This window comes from Pezoporus flaviventris, unplaced genomic scaffold (genome assembly GCF_033815535.1).
Source record: "Pezoporus flaviventris isolate CSIRO_AGI_PZ_B2104156 unplaced genomic scaffold, CSIRO_AGI_Pfla_v1 ptg000013l, whole genome shotgun sequence".
Lineage (NCBI taxonomy): Eukaryota > Metazoa > Chordata > Aves > Psittaciformes > Psittacidae > Pezoporus > Pezoporus flaviventris.
The window spans coordinates 2,846,375-2,862,298 of record NW_026892561.1 but is presented as its reverse complement, the minus strand read 5'-3'; the positions used below and the strand labels follow the sequence as shown (position 1 = coordinate 2,862,298).

The window sequence follows — 15,924 nt, the reverse complement described above, 5'->3', positions numbered from 1 at the left end:
CTTAATTCCATTTTTCTACTGGTGCATAGATAAAGAAGCAAAATACAGCTTTGTCTGATGAGTGAATCAACATATCCTGAATGCACCACGACAAAAGAAATGTTATGAACTCAGTTTCTCACCAGAACTTATAAATTAAAAATACAGACCTCACCATTTTATTAAAACACTGACAGTTCGTAAAAAAAAAAAAAAAAAGAAAAAAATCTAACATAAAAACTTCAGCCAAAAATATGAGCATCCCTCCCTCCCACCCCCCGTACAGACACTGCGATACAAACTTCAGCTTGATTGATTTAAATTGGCTTAATCTTGAAGTGCAGTCCAATAAGACTGAAGACTAGACACTTCAGGTCCTGGACCAGGTAGTAGAACACTCGCAAGCCTTCTGGATCCCTGCAGTGCACAATGAAGAAAATAAAAGTTAGATTGATGTTTCAAGAGAGCAGTTTATAGAACTGATCTATTAAAAAACAAAACCCAAAACTTACAGGGAAATTTTTCAGAGGTCATTTCAGATAGTAACGATTTGTTGCATTCTACATTGATTGATAAATATTGTGTACTCCAAGTTTGCAAGTCTTAACAAAATGATCATTTTTTAATCACAAAAGTAAGCAGCAACATCACTCTGGATTTAAAAACCATGATAACCAATCTTTTCAGCTTAGGTGAAATACAGACGTCTTGGGTCTCCCAGACACCTTGGTATGGACAGGCCAACAACAGTTCACACTCTGAATGCATCTAACAGGGGTTCCTCCAGTGAGGTTAGCTGCTCTGTGAGTGAAAATACAGCCTGGAGTGCCACCACCGAAAAGCATCTGGTACATTACGCTGGGACACAGAGCACTTGTGATCCCAGGAACTGATTTGTACTTTGACCAATACAAAATACAAGTACCTAGTAAATCAGCAAGTTCTGTTATGAACTGTTACAGTACAAGAACAGCAACATAAAAAAGCAGGGTACATACTTGGATTGATTTACATCGATGAGCGAACCGATTTTTGATGTAGTAAAGGAGATGTGCTCATCGCCGATCACTATTTCAAGCTCCTAAAAATTATAAGAATATACAGATTATAGGAATGATTATATATAAAGATTATAGGAACTACTGCTTTATGGTATTAGTTACAGAAATACGTAAGTACTGAGATGATGGCTTTTCCATTTTTATTACAAAGGTCTGGAATGCACCAGATCTGTGACTCTAATAAATAAATAAGGTTAAAGAGAATAAATTAAAATAAATAGTATAAATTAAATAAACCCTATCAAAACTGCTGTTTAGGAATGGCTTGGGTTTTAAAATAGCTTTTGTTTCCCTCTTGGCTAGAAATAATACTGACTTGAGGATGAAATTCCACTATACTTCTAATGAGCCAACATATATAAATTAAAGCAGCAATTACTACACCACCACACACTGACCTGTCGACCAACTCTGTCAGGAGGAGGCCACAGAGCATCATCTTCTTTTGTGATCTCGCTGTCGTCGATTATTCTCTTCAGCTCCTCCATCACGCTCTTATGCACGTAAGCCTGAAACAACATCCCAACATGGAAAACCAACCCAGGCGCTGTCCTGGCTGCTCCACTCACGCAAACCTGGCAGCGTTCAAGGCCAGGCTGGATGTGGCTTGGAGCAACCTGCTCTAGTGGAAGGTGCCCCTGCCCGTGGCAGGGGTTGGAACTGGATGAGCTTTAAGGTCCCTTCAACCCAAACCATTCTGTGATGCTGACAGCACCACACAAGTGCCTCGCGTTACCGACTGCCCACAAAACACCCGCTCTAGGCCCGGCCGAGGCGCGCACCCCCTCTCCCGCACCCCACGTCTCTTTCCCAGCGGCGGCCGCCTCTCCTCACCTCCTTTCGGATCATGACATCGTTCTTGTAGTTGCTGTTGTTGGCGTAGCGCAGCTTCCCTGCCGAACACAGTGCGGACATTAATGCAGCGCCAGGCGGGCACCGGCCGGGCCCGGCCCGGCGTCCTCCCGGCAGCGGGAAGACCTGCCCCTCCGCCCCGCCCCGCTCCCTCCCGGTGCCTCCCGCCGCTCACCGTCGGGCCGGAACTCAAACTCAAGGAACTCATGGCCGAACTTGCCCTTGTGCCCCACGTAGTACCGTAGGTAGAAATCGCTCGCCATGGTCCCGCCACCGCACCGGCATGCACCGCGCCGGCGCGCGGTAACCGCGTCACGGCGGGCGGGGCGGTGGAACGTGTCTACAGCGCCGACCGCAGCGAGGTTGTGTTCGCCCCCTGGCGGTCGCCGGTAGCAACAGCCGTGCCCGGGTCCCTTCCCCTGTCGGCGGGCGGTGGGAGAAGGACTGGGCCTCCACCGGGACGGCCCGGGCATGGCCGGGTCCCCAGCGACACGAAGCGGTGCAGGTGAGGGGCGTCATCTCTCACACACACACCCCTACGCTGCCCACCTTCCCCAGGGCAAAGCCTTGGGCAGGTGGCTCCATGGGGTGCTTGCTGCAAAGCTGTTTTCTTGTCGTTAGTATTTGCGGTGTTTGACAGGAAAAAGCGAGCCTGGTGCTTGGTTATCACCTTTCCCGTGTGGTGGCGATGGCTTGGGTACCATCGCTGAAATGGAACAGGCCGAAGTCCCCTCAAGTGTTGGTGTGTCTGTCAGGACCACACCGTTCGGTCCGAGCTGTTCCTTGGCTTGGTTTTGTGCCCATGCAGCCAGTGCACTCCTGAGCTTGCTTCTCACTGGTACTGGTTTGTTGAGTTACCTTCATCAGCAGGGGCTGGAAGGGTGAGAGAAAATGAGCTGGTGGTAATATCTGCTTTTTTTGCTCTTTGGGGAGCTGCTGAGAGAAAGGAAATAGCTGGAGACATGCCCTGTTGTAATTGCTCCCTACTGAAACACTTGGAATAGAGTATTTCTTATGCTGATTGCTAGAAGGGACACTTTATTGAGAGAACGGGGGAGGACACTTAGTGCTGTGGTAGTGTTGAAAATGGGTTTTACACTGATGAATTTGATTTCATTCAGGTGGTGCTGTGTCGCATCCCAGGTGTAGGCCGTTAGTGCAGCGCTGATGAAGCTCACTGTGTGCTTTAGAGTTACAGCAAGGTTAAATCTGGCAATATTTACTGTTACAGTGGAAATAGCTGAACTGCTTCCAGTTCTAATCTGTCCATGGCAATAATAATGTCTTTTGTATGGCATTGTGTAAATAATGAAATAAGCCTTCTTATCTCAGGTAATTCTGCATGGAGGGAAGCCCTAGGTGTCCATGTCAGGACATAATGCATACATAAACTGACTAAATCCCCTATTGATAGGTCAGATTTGGTTGCAGTTTGTTTTTCAGCAGCACTGTATGTTTTGTGATCTACTTTCCTCTTCTGGCTATGTAGGAGCTCTGAGCTTTCACTAGTACAGTCAAAACGTGTTGAGCTTGGTGATTCATTTCTTTTAATATAAATCATTGCAGTGAGAGGCAAAACAGTAATTTTCTGGAAAAACAGGAATGTTTAAATGTAGGCGCTTATAAATCAGGGTTAAATAGCTACTTTGGATATATTTTAGGACTTCATTGAGTTAAAATAATGGAGGAAAAAATTCATTTTTGTCTTGTTTATCTTGAAATTACTTTTTGCTTGGACCTAAAGACACTATTCACTGGGCACACACGGGGAACAATTTATTACAGACTCACCAAGAGTGAGAGAAGAAAATAAAAAGACAGGTAGAGGGAGGTGAAATATTTAAAGCTCACCCTTGAACAGATAATGGACTGCTGGTGCCATTTACCATGTGGTAGTAGGTCAAGCTCCTTCTCTGCTGCCTATGTAAGACAGCTTTTCTTACATTCTGTTCGCAAGGGAATTGGAGGATATTGAGGGACAATGCTTAGTAGTCTGGAGAAATCTGTTTATGAATAAAGATTGAAAACTAAATATGTCCAACTCAGCTAAATGATGGAGTAGAGCATATAAAACTAATAATAACGGCAATACTCACTGCATTTGTGATGCTTGAATCTACACAGTTGCATTCCACATTCTTTATGAATTTCTATTCTATAAAATACCTGTACGTTGACTTTTCAGTAGGAGGGTCCTACTGTACAGAAACCACTAACCAATTGCTTTCTTAACATTTACAGGTAGTGCAAAGAAATTAAAACATGAGCCTAAAAACCATAATGTTTATACCAGAATGAAGGATTTTTAGTGGAACTGTTACCCTGTTTATTATATGAACTTGGTTGTTCAATCTGAAGGTAATACCGAATATAAGCTTTGCATGTTCCTCTTAAGTACTGTCTGCTTTGACTTCAAGTTCAGAGTTTTGTTTTTTTTTTTTTGTGAGAGAATGACTCTATTGTAATTATCTAAATTGTTTTAGAAGCCCTTTCAGGAATATCAGTGCTTAATGCATCGTTGTTTCAATTACTGTGTTGGAAGGAAGAGCAAAGTGGAGTATGAGTTACTCTGAAAGCCTACATCTAGGAGGTGTCAACAGTTTCCGAGTTCTATATAGTAATTCTAACATGTTTTACAGAGAATGCATATTATGGGTGAGATAAAAATGTTTTTTTTACTTTGTGTGCATTAGGTTTTTTTGTCTTCTTAAAAGAAATGTCATGTTTGATAGCATTACAATAGGTAGTGTATTGCTTCCACAGTGCTGTTTGGGTTATCTTGACGCATGTATATTCAAACGGCATGCCATGCTTGAGTGCACTGGCTTGAGGCTGTGTGAAAGACAGAAAAGTGTGGGCTGTAGTTATCTTCCTTCTGCTTACAAGCATATACAAACAGTAATTGCTCTGTCTCTGAAGGAAATAGCTGTATAAATACACATTTTTAGCATTGTTATTTTAGATATGATAGGACTATAACGTAACAATGTGCATATCAAAACCGGATACTGATACTGCTTTATAAGGTTTTTTACTTCTTCTTGTTCTAAGAAGAGCAAAATTCACATTATTTTGTCTTATGACCTGTGGGGAGCAGGTATCTCTGGGACTTGGGAAAATGGTAGAAATCAGATAACCATGCTCTGAATATCCCTATTTGTTGTTTGTTAGTAAAAGCTGGCAGAAAGCTCTTAATAAATCAACCTACTTTGGATCCCTAATTTAACTTAGTTCTAAGGTTGCAAGATTTAGGACTTGTTTGTATTTTTCTGAAAAGCTGCTTCTGGTGTTGCAATAGTTGCATTTCTGCTGGTTTCTTCACAAGAAACATTGAACACCTTGGAGAACTGGGTGACAGAACTGTTTTCATAGATCCCAAGTAAGTCAGGTTCTTTTCTGATACTTTCCATGCCTGTAACTGTGTTCTAAATATGCAGAACTTTATGCAATTGCTTTTCCTTGTATCTACAGAGGCTTTAATTCTTACTGATTCCCTTATCAAATAAACTACTTTTGCAGACTAAATTAAGACAATATACTATTTGGAAGTTAATAAATTCATAAAATGTTTCTTTAAAATGTATTTGATAGCATTTAATGCGTTCCATGCTGCGGATCTTGACTTTGCATGTAGATCACTGTTACACCTGTGTGACTTCTTTAATTGCTGGGAAGAGCAATTCTAGTTTTGCAGACTCTTAATTCCTATGTCTCTGCATTGTGTGAAAAGTAATTAGTAGGCACATATAGCTGAGTCAGCAGTCTGGTGTGGCTGTTAGAGACAAATTGACAGTGGGTTTCTATGTTCAGACCATATGCTATTTAGAAAAGACATTCCGGTTTGTACCTTGATTTTGTGATATGGATAAGTTTTAGCTACTTGGTTAAAAAATACAGCTCTGGAGGAAGTAACATCTGCTGTTTTGGTGCCAGGTAAAATAACTTTATTACTCTCTGAGGTGAGGTTTTCCCTGCTGTTGCCAGCTCTTGACTGAAAGACATTCTTTGCCAAGGCACATCCTTGCTTACAAGACAATACTGGCTGAAGATGACTAAGTAAATAAAAATGTGGTGGACTGACATCTGTATTAGGAGAGTCTTAAGCCCAGCATAGGCTCAGATGTGTGGGTGAGAGTCTGAAATGGAGAAAGATTAATGGAAATTAATAGCAAACAGGACTGGAAGGGACTGTCATAGTTGCCATGTTCGTCTCCTGCACTCAAACAAATCAGCTCTCTCATGTGAATCTTTTTGTGGATTTTAATGAAGCTTTTGACTTGGATTGGTTTTAATTTGCTGCTTTTTTCTATTTTTTTGTGGCAAATGCAAGTTTATAATGTAATTTACTTTCTCATTTGAAAAGTCAGCCCACATACGAGTCTGTTTGGCTCTAACCTGGTTGGTTTGGCAATGCTAGAAGTTGATGTGTAGCTGGTGTCTTAGAACTGCTTACAGAGTAACATGGGGGTTATACAGGTGAATCCACCTTGTTGTGGTTTATTTCCACAAATAATTTAAGAAAATAAGTATTATTTACCTTTTTTTTTTTTCTTTTCCCCATGGTAGAGATGTGGCTTCAATTTGCTCTTATTTAAAAATAGATGTATGTTAATTCTCACTTCAAATAACAGAGGTTTCTAAGGGCTGACATGAGGAAGCTTGTCTTCAGTGTTTTTTCCTGAGATGCAGAAAGAATCTGGCACATCTTGACTGAAACTAGCCTTTGTGAGTTGTCCTCTAATTAGTTCCCCCAAAGTGGTGCTAGTAAATAAGAAGGGGGTATCTTATATCGCTGTGTGTTTCAAGCTCTTCATTCAGAAGTTCACCAAGTGCTGTGATCTATGAATGTATTTCTGTGGAAGCTGATTTTGATTAAACACATAAGCCAAACTGGTTGAAGGGAGCTCAAGTGGTAGGGGGCAAAGGTATTTATCTAACCTTTAGCCAATGACCTTTCCATAGGGGTGGGTTATGTCCACAGTAGTTCCGTATGTTTGTGGAAATAATCAAAGGAGTGGTCAGTGTTTTACCTCTTTAACTGGAATGTCCAGGTTCTGGTCCATGTCATTTGAAAGGACATCTTAGTTGTGTTGAGCTGCTCAAGATGATACTTCAGACCTGGGCTGCTCTTGCTTGCTTCCATGTGGCCTGGTTTTGGCTTCAATAAACATTGTGCTATTTTTCTTTCAGTTGAAATGGTTTACCGAAGGCAAGTTTTGATCATGAGACAGACCCTTTTGACACACCAGAATTTCACAGGCTCTACAGAGATGAGAGACCCAGAGCAGTGCATACATAACAGAAACTTGAATTTTACCTTTAGAGACGTGCTTGCGCTCTCTGAGTGGACCTCATGTTCTCTGTTAGGCTTTGACAAGAACCTGAATTGAATTTTCTTTCTAACATTTTAACCTGTGTTTCTGCATACTTCTGTTTTTTCATGTATTTTTTCACGTTTGTCATCTCCTTTTAAACACCTCTTGTTTTTCCAATGTGTTTGATTCCAATATTCAGTTCTTTGCTTTCCCCTTATTCTGTAGAGAAGGAAACCAGTTTAGTAGGTCAGGAAATCCAAACATATGGCTTCATTAGCAAAGAGGTAGAGATCTCTGGCATGTGCTGCCTTCTCACAGAAGTCTTCCAGGCCTTATTTGTCCCCCTGCATTTTCCAGTCTCTACAGACATTTAAAAGCTTATGTCAAAAAAATACGTTGCTTTCCCTTTATGTAGTTAAAGTACCTTGTTTGTAAAACCTTTGTATAATCCTTAGGAATCTCTAGCAAGAAGTAGGCAAACCTTCAACTTTGAAGAGAGCCCTGCAAGGGCTCTGTGTGCAGGTGATGTGCTGAATTCCTTCACGGTTGCCATGGCAACCTTTTTCCTCTTTTTTTTACCCAGAATATAACTGCTTTATCAGTAGTTGTACCCTTTCACAGTACCCTGTGACTTTTGTTCAGGGGTCTTATAGCTCTTAGAAGCAATAGATAGGCCCTGAAACTATCAGTATCACAGGCCCTCTTGTGCATTATCACTCTCTAAAGCTCGTTATTCTTCAGCTGTAAGTATACCAGTGTTTATTCTCTATGTTTTTTTGGCAAAAGGCTGTCCCTTCCATACTGCGTGGGGACATGCAGTCATTTCAGATTCTGGGTTTTCAGATCAGTAATTTCAGATTCTGGGTTTTGAGCACTATTATTTCATAGCTAGGAGATACAATTCTCAGTCCTGCTGTTCCCCTGTCTGCTTTCGCTAAGCTCAAAGAGTTCTTGGTCATCTATTTGAAGAGTCCATTTTGTTGTGCATAACTGTTCTCCTGCCCCTAGGAGCCATCAGATTGCTTCTCTTTCATGTCATTGGCAATTTTTCAGTGATGAAAAAGAAAATGGGAGGATGGAAACCCAATCCGAGATGAAAATGATGACACTGACTGTAACAAACTAATCCCCTTCCAGAAGCGAGGGAGTTACTTCTCTGGGTGTAGATCTCATAATAAAGTGTTTTCTTTCTCTCAGAAAATTATTCTTGATTCCAGTCAGTCAGGATTACTGTAAGTCTATCCAGTGAAGCCAGGGGGATGGTGCATAAGCAGTACCTTATTGGCAGTGGTTTAACAGTGGTGGATGGCAGCTTAGTGAGTTAATGTATATTTATATATTTCCACATATGCAAGTGCATATGCATATGTTTTTTTCTACATCAAATAAAGTATCTTGCCCACAGATGGCTCTTGGGATTAAAAGGATTGAAAATAATAACACATTTCTATTTTCAGTGAATAAACCTATTTTGCAGTTATCCCAGTCAGCAACATCCATCTGTTGAGCCTTATTTGGGCACTGCCTCCACAAGAGAAAAATCACAGGTAAAATGATGTTTGGACTGTCATTACATTAATTATGTAATTGTTGTTAATTTACATTACATTTTGATTCCATGCTGTTTATTAAAAACAGTTTGTGTAGAGAATCCAGTATAGGATCAAAACCTCATCTCGTGATAAAACCACAGAAAGGGTGATTTCACAGAATCCCAGAGTGGTTTGGGTAGGAAGGGACCTTAAAGCTCATTCAGTTCCAACCCCTGCCAGAGGCAGGGACACAGGCTGCTCCAAGCCCCATCCAACCTGGCCTTGAACACTGCCAGGGATGGGGCAGCCACAGCTTCTCTGGGCACCCTGTGCCAGCGCCTCAGCACCCTCACAGGGAAGAACTTCTTCCTTATATCTAATCTCAGTTTCCCCTCTCTCAGTTTAAAGCCATTCCCCCTTGTCACTACAGGCCCTGTTTAAAATCCCTTCTCCGGGTTTCCTGCAGCCCCTTTAGGCACTGGAGCTGCTCTCAGGTCTCCCCTTCAGGAGCCTTCTCTTCTTCAGGCTGAACCAGCCCAGCTCTCTCAGCCTGGTTCCAGAGCAGAGCTGCTCCAGCCCTCGCAGCATCTTCATGGCCTCCTCTGGACATGCTCGAGTAGGTCCATGTCTGTCTTGTGTTGGAGGCCCCAGGAGCCAAATGCAGTGCTGCTGGTGAGGTCTCAGGAGAGGAGAGTAGAGGGGGAGAATCACAGTATTAGGTACAATATCTCAGTGTTGACATAATAGATACAATATCCCATCACCATAACTCACTTTTAATGATCTTCATTGCACACACCATGAACTGATACTTGTTTGCTGTAGGAGCCTGAGGGGATACAGGGCTCGTTTGGATGGCCAGTCATATCCCAGTCTTCATTGCTTTTGGCTTCTGGGCCCCTAACCCAAATACCCAGTTGCATTCCAGTACCAGCCTATGTTGAGGTTAGGAAAGTGTGCACATTTTCCTTCCTATGGTGGCACATGCCTCTGATTTAGGAAGAACAGAAGAGCTTAAATGCTTGCCCAGTCACTTTGCATCCTGCAATGGAATAAGAAAGGTCAGGAAATAACTTCTGTTCAAAAGGAAGACTTCAGTAGAATGGATTTGGTTTATTTAATAGTAAAGAAAAGGTCATGTCTTTTGTTCTTTTATTCTCACGTAAATTGATTTTGTAAATTTGAAGTTGGTTTATCACCATTTGTGTTCTATGGCTTTGTTATTTCAGTCCTGGAGAAAAGGTCATCATCTTAGTGGGTACCTGATATTCCATGGTCCATTAAAACTGCATTACTGCTGCTGAAGCTGAAGTGAATTTTTTTCCTGCATTTTTTCTCTTCTTTTTTTCCACCTAACTTCACCTGTCCCAAGTCAATCCAGCTCCAACTAGGTACTTTGTCCTGCAGTCCATTGTAGCAGAAGTGCTTGCATATGATTGTATCTTTGATTTATTTGGGTTTTTGAAACTTGGATGTCTTTGCTGTGCCAGCCTTATAAACCATTAGATTCACATGGATTTGTGTGGGTGTGTTTTGTTCACTGTGCAAGAGCTTGGACACTCTAGTATCTTTCTTTAGGGAAGTTAATTACATTAGGTGTCTCAAAATGAAGTGTCAGTAGAAGACAGTGACCGAGTACTGGCATTCTTATTGTTTCATTGACCTCTAACTTCTCAACATGAAGCTGCTCTAAGAACTGAAAACCTTTCTAACAACTCGATCTATTTCCTTGTATTTTTGATTTCTTAATACTCTGCTCCTGATTTCTAGAACAGATCGAACCAGGCCTCTGCGGTGTGAAAGCACCTGGGAGGAAGGAACCAGTTTGGAGCTTGGTAAGACTGGTAGTAGTTAAACAAAACCAAACCCAAAAATTCAGAAACCCCAACCGAAAGTGTTCTGTCTCCTCAGACCTTCACATTCTCCCTCTATACTCAGAAAATACTAACTGGAATCACAGAGACACAAACCAAAACAGACCTGTTTTACTATTACTAGTATAATGATATTTTGTAGGGTAACACTTTAGCTCTTATTGAGAAGCTTTTTGATGGAGCAAATCTGCAAACAGATTTGTTACTGTTTCAGAGGCCTTTTTATTGCTTTTGACGCAGAAGGGTAATAATGGCATCTGTAAAGATGATGGACACAAATAAATTCATGATGCCAGTCTTGAGCATTTTACAAACTGAGTAACAATTAAATCTTTGTTTTTTTTTTTCACCAGAAGGGTGGCTTTTTCTGTTCTTAATGTAAAGTGACCACAATTCAAGTCCTCTTTAGTTTTAAATGTAGTTCAAAGTACAAAGCAAGTTGGTTAAAACACTGAACAGTCTAGAGGAGATGTATTTGCATCATGGAATTGAAGCTGACAGTGTTTCTGCTGTCCTCTTCCTCTCTTTTCTCACTTTAATCTTTTCTCTTTTGCCTTCTCCCCCATTTCCACCCAATTTCTTCAGAGGTCTGCAGAGAGGTAAGAATATTTCTCTGTAATCTGCCTTGAGGACCACGACGGAAAATTAAGTCTTTGATAAAGTAATAACAATTAAAATGTCCAATGCAGATTAAATAGACTTCCGTTCTTTAAGTTACATTCCTCTGTATCTTGGTAGTTATCTTGTAAGATGGTAGGAGGAAGGATATACATTCCCCAGGTGTTAGTGCAGCTGGCTCACTTGCAGCCCTTACAGAGTCAGAAAAGTCTGCTAGAACAGAAAGCTATCAAAACCCCTGCAGGAATGGGCCGTCAGCCGTAGGCAGCACATCCAGCAAACCGAGAGCTCTCTAGTGTGTAGCCATAGATTAAACTGATACAGAGCAGTAGTAAAGTGTGTGTATATTACACAGCCTTCTTCTTGTAACTCTAATGAATATCTTGCATCTCACTTCATGTAGCATGCCCGCTAACCTTTGATCAAGACTGTCTGTTGTAAAAAATTGGACAGTAGTTGCATTGTAAGATCACTAAAGAGCTTCATGAAAGAGAGAACAATTTATTTGAACTATCTATCTTTAAAAGCCTGTATTTCACCAGGCTATAACAGTATAGCTTTTGAATTTTTGATAGAAATGTTTCATTTTAATACTCTGGGGCATTTCACAGTTTTTAACCATCATGAAAGATTCCTTAAAGTGGTAAAATACATTTATATGTATTTTAACTTTATCGTGGCCACTTCCATTTCAGATAAAGCTATGAATCTTCCAAATGTCTTCTCTGCAGCTACCTCTGACAAAGGGTTTTTTTTAGCAGTCTTAATATACAGCAAACACATTTTACTGAGAGTTAATGTAGTCCTTGAAAAGTAATTCTGTATCCAAGGTAGGTGTTACCCTTCTGTATGCTCTCAAGAATGCTGCAGGTGTAATCATATGCTGTTACCTCTTTTTTTAGCTCTGGCATACAAATTTTCTATGTCTTATGCCAGAAAAAAATGGAAGACATCCTTGTGTATCCTCTGCATGAAAAAAGTAACACCTATCTAGGTGTTTCAAGGTCTCAGCCTGAACAACTTCTTGTTCGCAGAGCTAGTGACTTGAATGCTTATTTCTTCTCTACTTTAATTCTCACAATAACATCCTTATTCATGTAGTGTGATGCTTCTAGACACTTTGTAAGCATCCTCTCTCTATCTGCCAGACCAGCATATGGAGCTGATACTGCAAAACTGAAGTACAGACTGGTGGCTGGAGAGCATGATGTGGGCATTGGAGTGAAAGGATTAAATCATGAGGTAACAGTAAGTACTAACAGCACATTGGCCTTAATAGAGCTCAACAAATCATTTGTTGAACATTACTTTCTACATTAGTCAGAAGCCTGAAGTGCTGAGGTTGACATTGCAACTCATTAGTTCATATTTTTACATGGCTTTAAAGACTACAGAGGGGTAATGGCTTTGCATATAATAAAGAACCATCTGCATTTTTGGCCTCAAGAGCTGTAAGGTTAGCGAGGTGAAGACTTATGGCTTAGGGTGCAGATTTTATGATGTGAATTGTAAAAAGAATGAGTGTGAAGTAAAGGCGGCTAAATACAAAGCAATTGGTGTTTGACTCAGGCAATGGTTTTTGCATGGAGTAAGAAGGCAAACCAAATGAAAATGATTAAACGTACTGAGGTCTGATGGGAAATTCATAACGTGACTCTTCCACTGAGGAGATAGTGTTTTCTTTACAGCCAGCTCATCACTGACTGTTTGACTTCAGTTTTTCTCCAGCGGTCTTTGAGATGATTAAAGAGGAGCTAAAAAAGACTTACTTCAACATGCTCATCAAATCAGAGGTGTTAGCCAAATGAGTGTCAGCGGGGAAAGGCCTAATTTTAGGGTAGTGGCAGAAAAGAAAGCAATCATCTTTGTTCTTCCTGTGTTGTCATAGTAGCGTAAAGCAGTGGCTTGAGGAGGTGCCTGTCTTTTTATCAGAAATTACCATGCAGCCTTGTTGAACATAGTGAATGCAGCACAATAATTATATGTGAGCACAGTTTTCAAACTGCCAAATAGTTTTGCTTTATCCCAAGGACTCCTACTAACAACCAGGTGCCAAAGGCTGACATGAACTCACATAGAAAAAGTTGTCCTGTGTGTTTTCTTCTTAGAGTTGCTTGAGATTCTTCCGCAGCAGCGCCTGTGTGTGTGCACTTGGGGGTTAAAATTCTTTGTTAGAGGAATATCAAATCTACTGAATAAGTGTCAGCTGGGGCCATTCCAGCCACAGTTCCAGCCCAGCTGCCCTTTGCTCTTTCCTAATTACCACTAGTCTCAGATCGCTCACATTTTGTGCTCTTTCCACATCAGTTCCTCTCATCCTTTCTGGAAGCAAACTTTATTTATGCTTTGGTTGTCATGTAGACAGTTTTTATTTCCTTTCTTTCTAAAGCTTTTAGTAGAGAAGAGGAGGAACGTGAGGCCTGCTGCTGCAGAGGTGGGGTAAGTAGACAAAACTGGCATTGCTTAAGATCAGTGTTAACCAGAAAGATTTCTGCTTGATTCAGAAAGGGGAATTTACTGGAGTCAGAGCTGCTTCTCACAAGAGCAAGAGATACCTAGAATCTTCTTCAACAGATCTAGGGAAACCTCGTTACTGAGTCTATCTTGAAATGACAGTAGCTAGTAGTTTATGAATATAATCTGACATCTTACTGGATATTCATTGGATCTGGTGCTCTAAATGTTCTGATAGCACTGTGTGTTGGTTTTTCTCTAAAGAGTAAATATTAGTCAAAATAATATGTGGCTATCAACTCTTCATCTGCTGGAGCAGCTAGAGGTTATTCCTCTTTGGCCGCCTTCTTGTTACAAAGGTAGAGTGCACTCTAAAAGGGAGACAGTAAATCAAAGCTCAGTGTATTCTGTAGCCTTCATAGCAGTAATAGCTATTAACACTATAAATTGTTGTCTTCATTAGGATTTTACCTAGAATCTAAGCTGAAAGTAAAAGGCTTCTGTATACTTGCACATTAGAAGGTGCTGCTCCAGTATTTAGGATTAAATCAAGCCTTTTTGTAGCCTGCCTGTATAGGTAGCACAAACAGTGCAGAGGCTCTTCAGGAAAGAGGGAGATGACTGTGCATCGAATAAACGTATACACTAATACAGATTTGTGGTGTGGCTGAGGTGTGAGCAGTGTTTGAGGCTTTGCTGCTTGTGCTCCCTTCTAGAAAGCTGCAGTTTGCTCCCCTGGTCCATCCCTGCCCTCTTCAGTTCTGGGTGGGGGTTTTGCCACACACACATCTGCTCTGTAAGGTGAAAGCTCTTAACAGATGCCAGCTCCAAAGTAAGTGTCTTTTATCGGGTAGGGTACAAGAGATTTGCATGTAGTTGTTCATATTACCTGTAGTAGTTTGCTGTGCAGTCCCAAGTGGGAGCGCAATCAATGCAGACCCAGTCTGCATAGTCGGTGTGTGGGGAAAGTGAACTGAATGATGGTGATCTCCTGAGCACAGCTCCTGTGCACAAGACTTACTGAAATTTTTGATGAAATTACAACTTCTGTTATTTTGTGCATGCTTATTTTGGGGGTGTTTTTTGCTTTCCCACGTGCCACCCACTGTAGCCCTGGTTTTGTCTTTCTTGCCAGTTGATGTTTTTTCCCTCTCCCGTTAATTCAGGATAGTTTTACCACCCACCCAGATGAAACCAAACCATTTGCTTTCTGCTTTGAAGGCACAGTGGGAAGCCAGAAATTGTCAGCTTGTTGCTTTGAATGGTGACTTACTGAGTATTTAATGATGATTCTACCCAGGCTGGATTTATCTGCTTTAGGTCGTGGTGAGGAGTTCAAGAGAATGTGTTCTTATGGGGTTGCTTGTGGTAAGTTTTGAGCTCTCCTAACAAAGCTCGAGTGCTTATTAGTGTGTGTATAGGCTGCATTTACATACTGTGTGATGTTACTTGGAAAAATAATGGTTGACATTAAGATAGGTCATAACTCTGATCTGTGCGTTTGTTACAGCCTACTAGTACTTGTATGGTGCAGGTACCTGGGACTGTCCTGGTATGGTACTTCAAACAATGCATTGTGTCACTTCAGAATTAATAAACATTTTTATTACAAACTGTAAGTGGAGGTTAATCTCCTGCCTTCTCCTGCTGCAGAGACATAGATTTAAACCGGTGAGGACAGGGGAATCTGGGGCAAGTTTAGTGGAGTTAGTCCGTTCTTCCTTGATTTGACCAGGCTTGTCTGCAGAGTCTGAAATTGAGGTGTGGTAAAACTCCTGCTGCTGTGAGCAGGAGCAGGTTTTGACTGAATTGAAGCTGCGTTTCAGCTGCACATGGAGTAGCCTGGTTCCAATTTCCTGCCAATCAAGGAAACACGTGGAGAGCTCACTGCAGGAGGTACAAGCTCATCAGCAGTTTGTGCTGGAATACAATATAAACCCATATACCTTGTTGCTATGGGAAACCATAACTCTAGCTAATTCCTGGAAGAGTGTGGCTCGAAGTCCAGAGTAATATATTACAAATGCAGCATCATCTCCAGGTTGCTTCAGTTGTAGCTTCTCATTTGTCTTTTAGTCTACATATGGGCCTGCGTCTTATCTTTGGTTGTGTGTAAATCAGGTTTGGGGTGCATCCCTGTATGTGTATATTTGTATTGCTTGCAGTCTGAATGTAGGCCAGTGATCATACTTTGAATATCATATCTTCTGTAGTGTAGTTGGTTTGGTGCTTTATGTAC

At 41.3% G+C, this 15,924-nt stretch overlaps 2 protein-coding genes across 2 annotated transcripts in view; one reads left to right on the top strand and one right to left on the bottom strand.

Annotated features, from left to right (window-relative positions):
* The window catches only part of LOC133268311 (protein zyg-11 homolog B), a 306,890-nt gene that overhangs the window by 168,110 nt on the left and 122,856 nt on the right, over positions 1–15,924 (top strand). The gene's annotated exons all lie outside the window — the stretch shown is intronic.
* MAGOH (mago homolog, exon junction complex subunit) lies at positions 249–2,223 on the bottom strand. Its single transcript, XM_061451233.1, has 5 exons — positions 2,068–2,223; positions 1,875–1,933; positions 1,439–1,549; positions 978–1,060; positions 249–396 (listed from the first exon to the last, which is right to left on the bottom strand). Exons 1-5 carry the CDS (start codon positions 2,153–2,155, stop codon positions 297–299), a joined length of 441 nt encoding a protein of 146 aa, XP_061307217.1. The 5' UTR covers positions 2,156–2,223; the 3' UTR covers positions 249–296.

Bases quoted from the DNA above. Each gene is read 5' to 3' on its own strand.
- MAGOH (XM_061451233.1), bottom strand. From the start codon at position 2,155: ATGGCGAGCGATTTCTACCTACGGTACTACGTGGGGCACAAGGGCAAG. The intron at 1,550-1,874 runs GTGAGGAGAGGC...ATGTTGTTTCAG, and splicing joins ATGTCATGATCCGAAAGGAG to GCTTACGTGCATAAGAGCGT. The intron at 397-977 runs GTATGTACCCTG...TGTGCACTGCAG, and splicing joins ATCGATGTAAATCAATCCAA to GGATCCAGAAGGCTTGCGAG.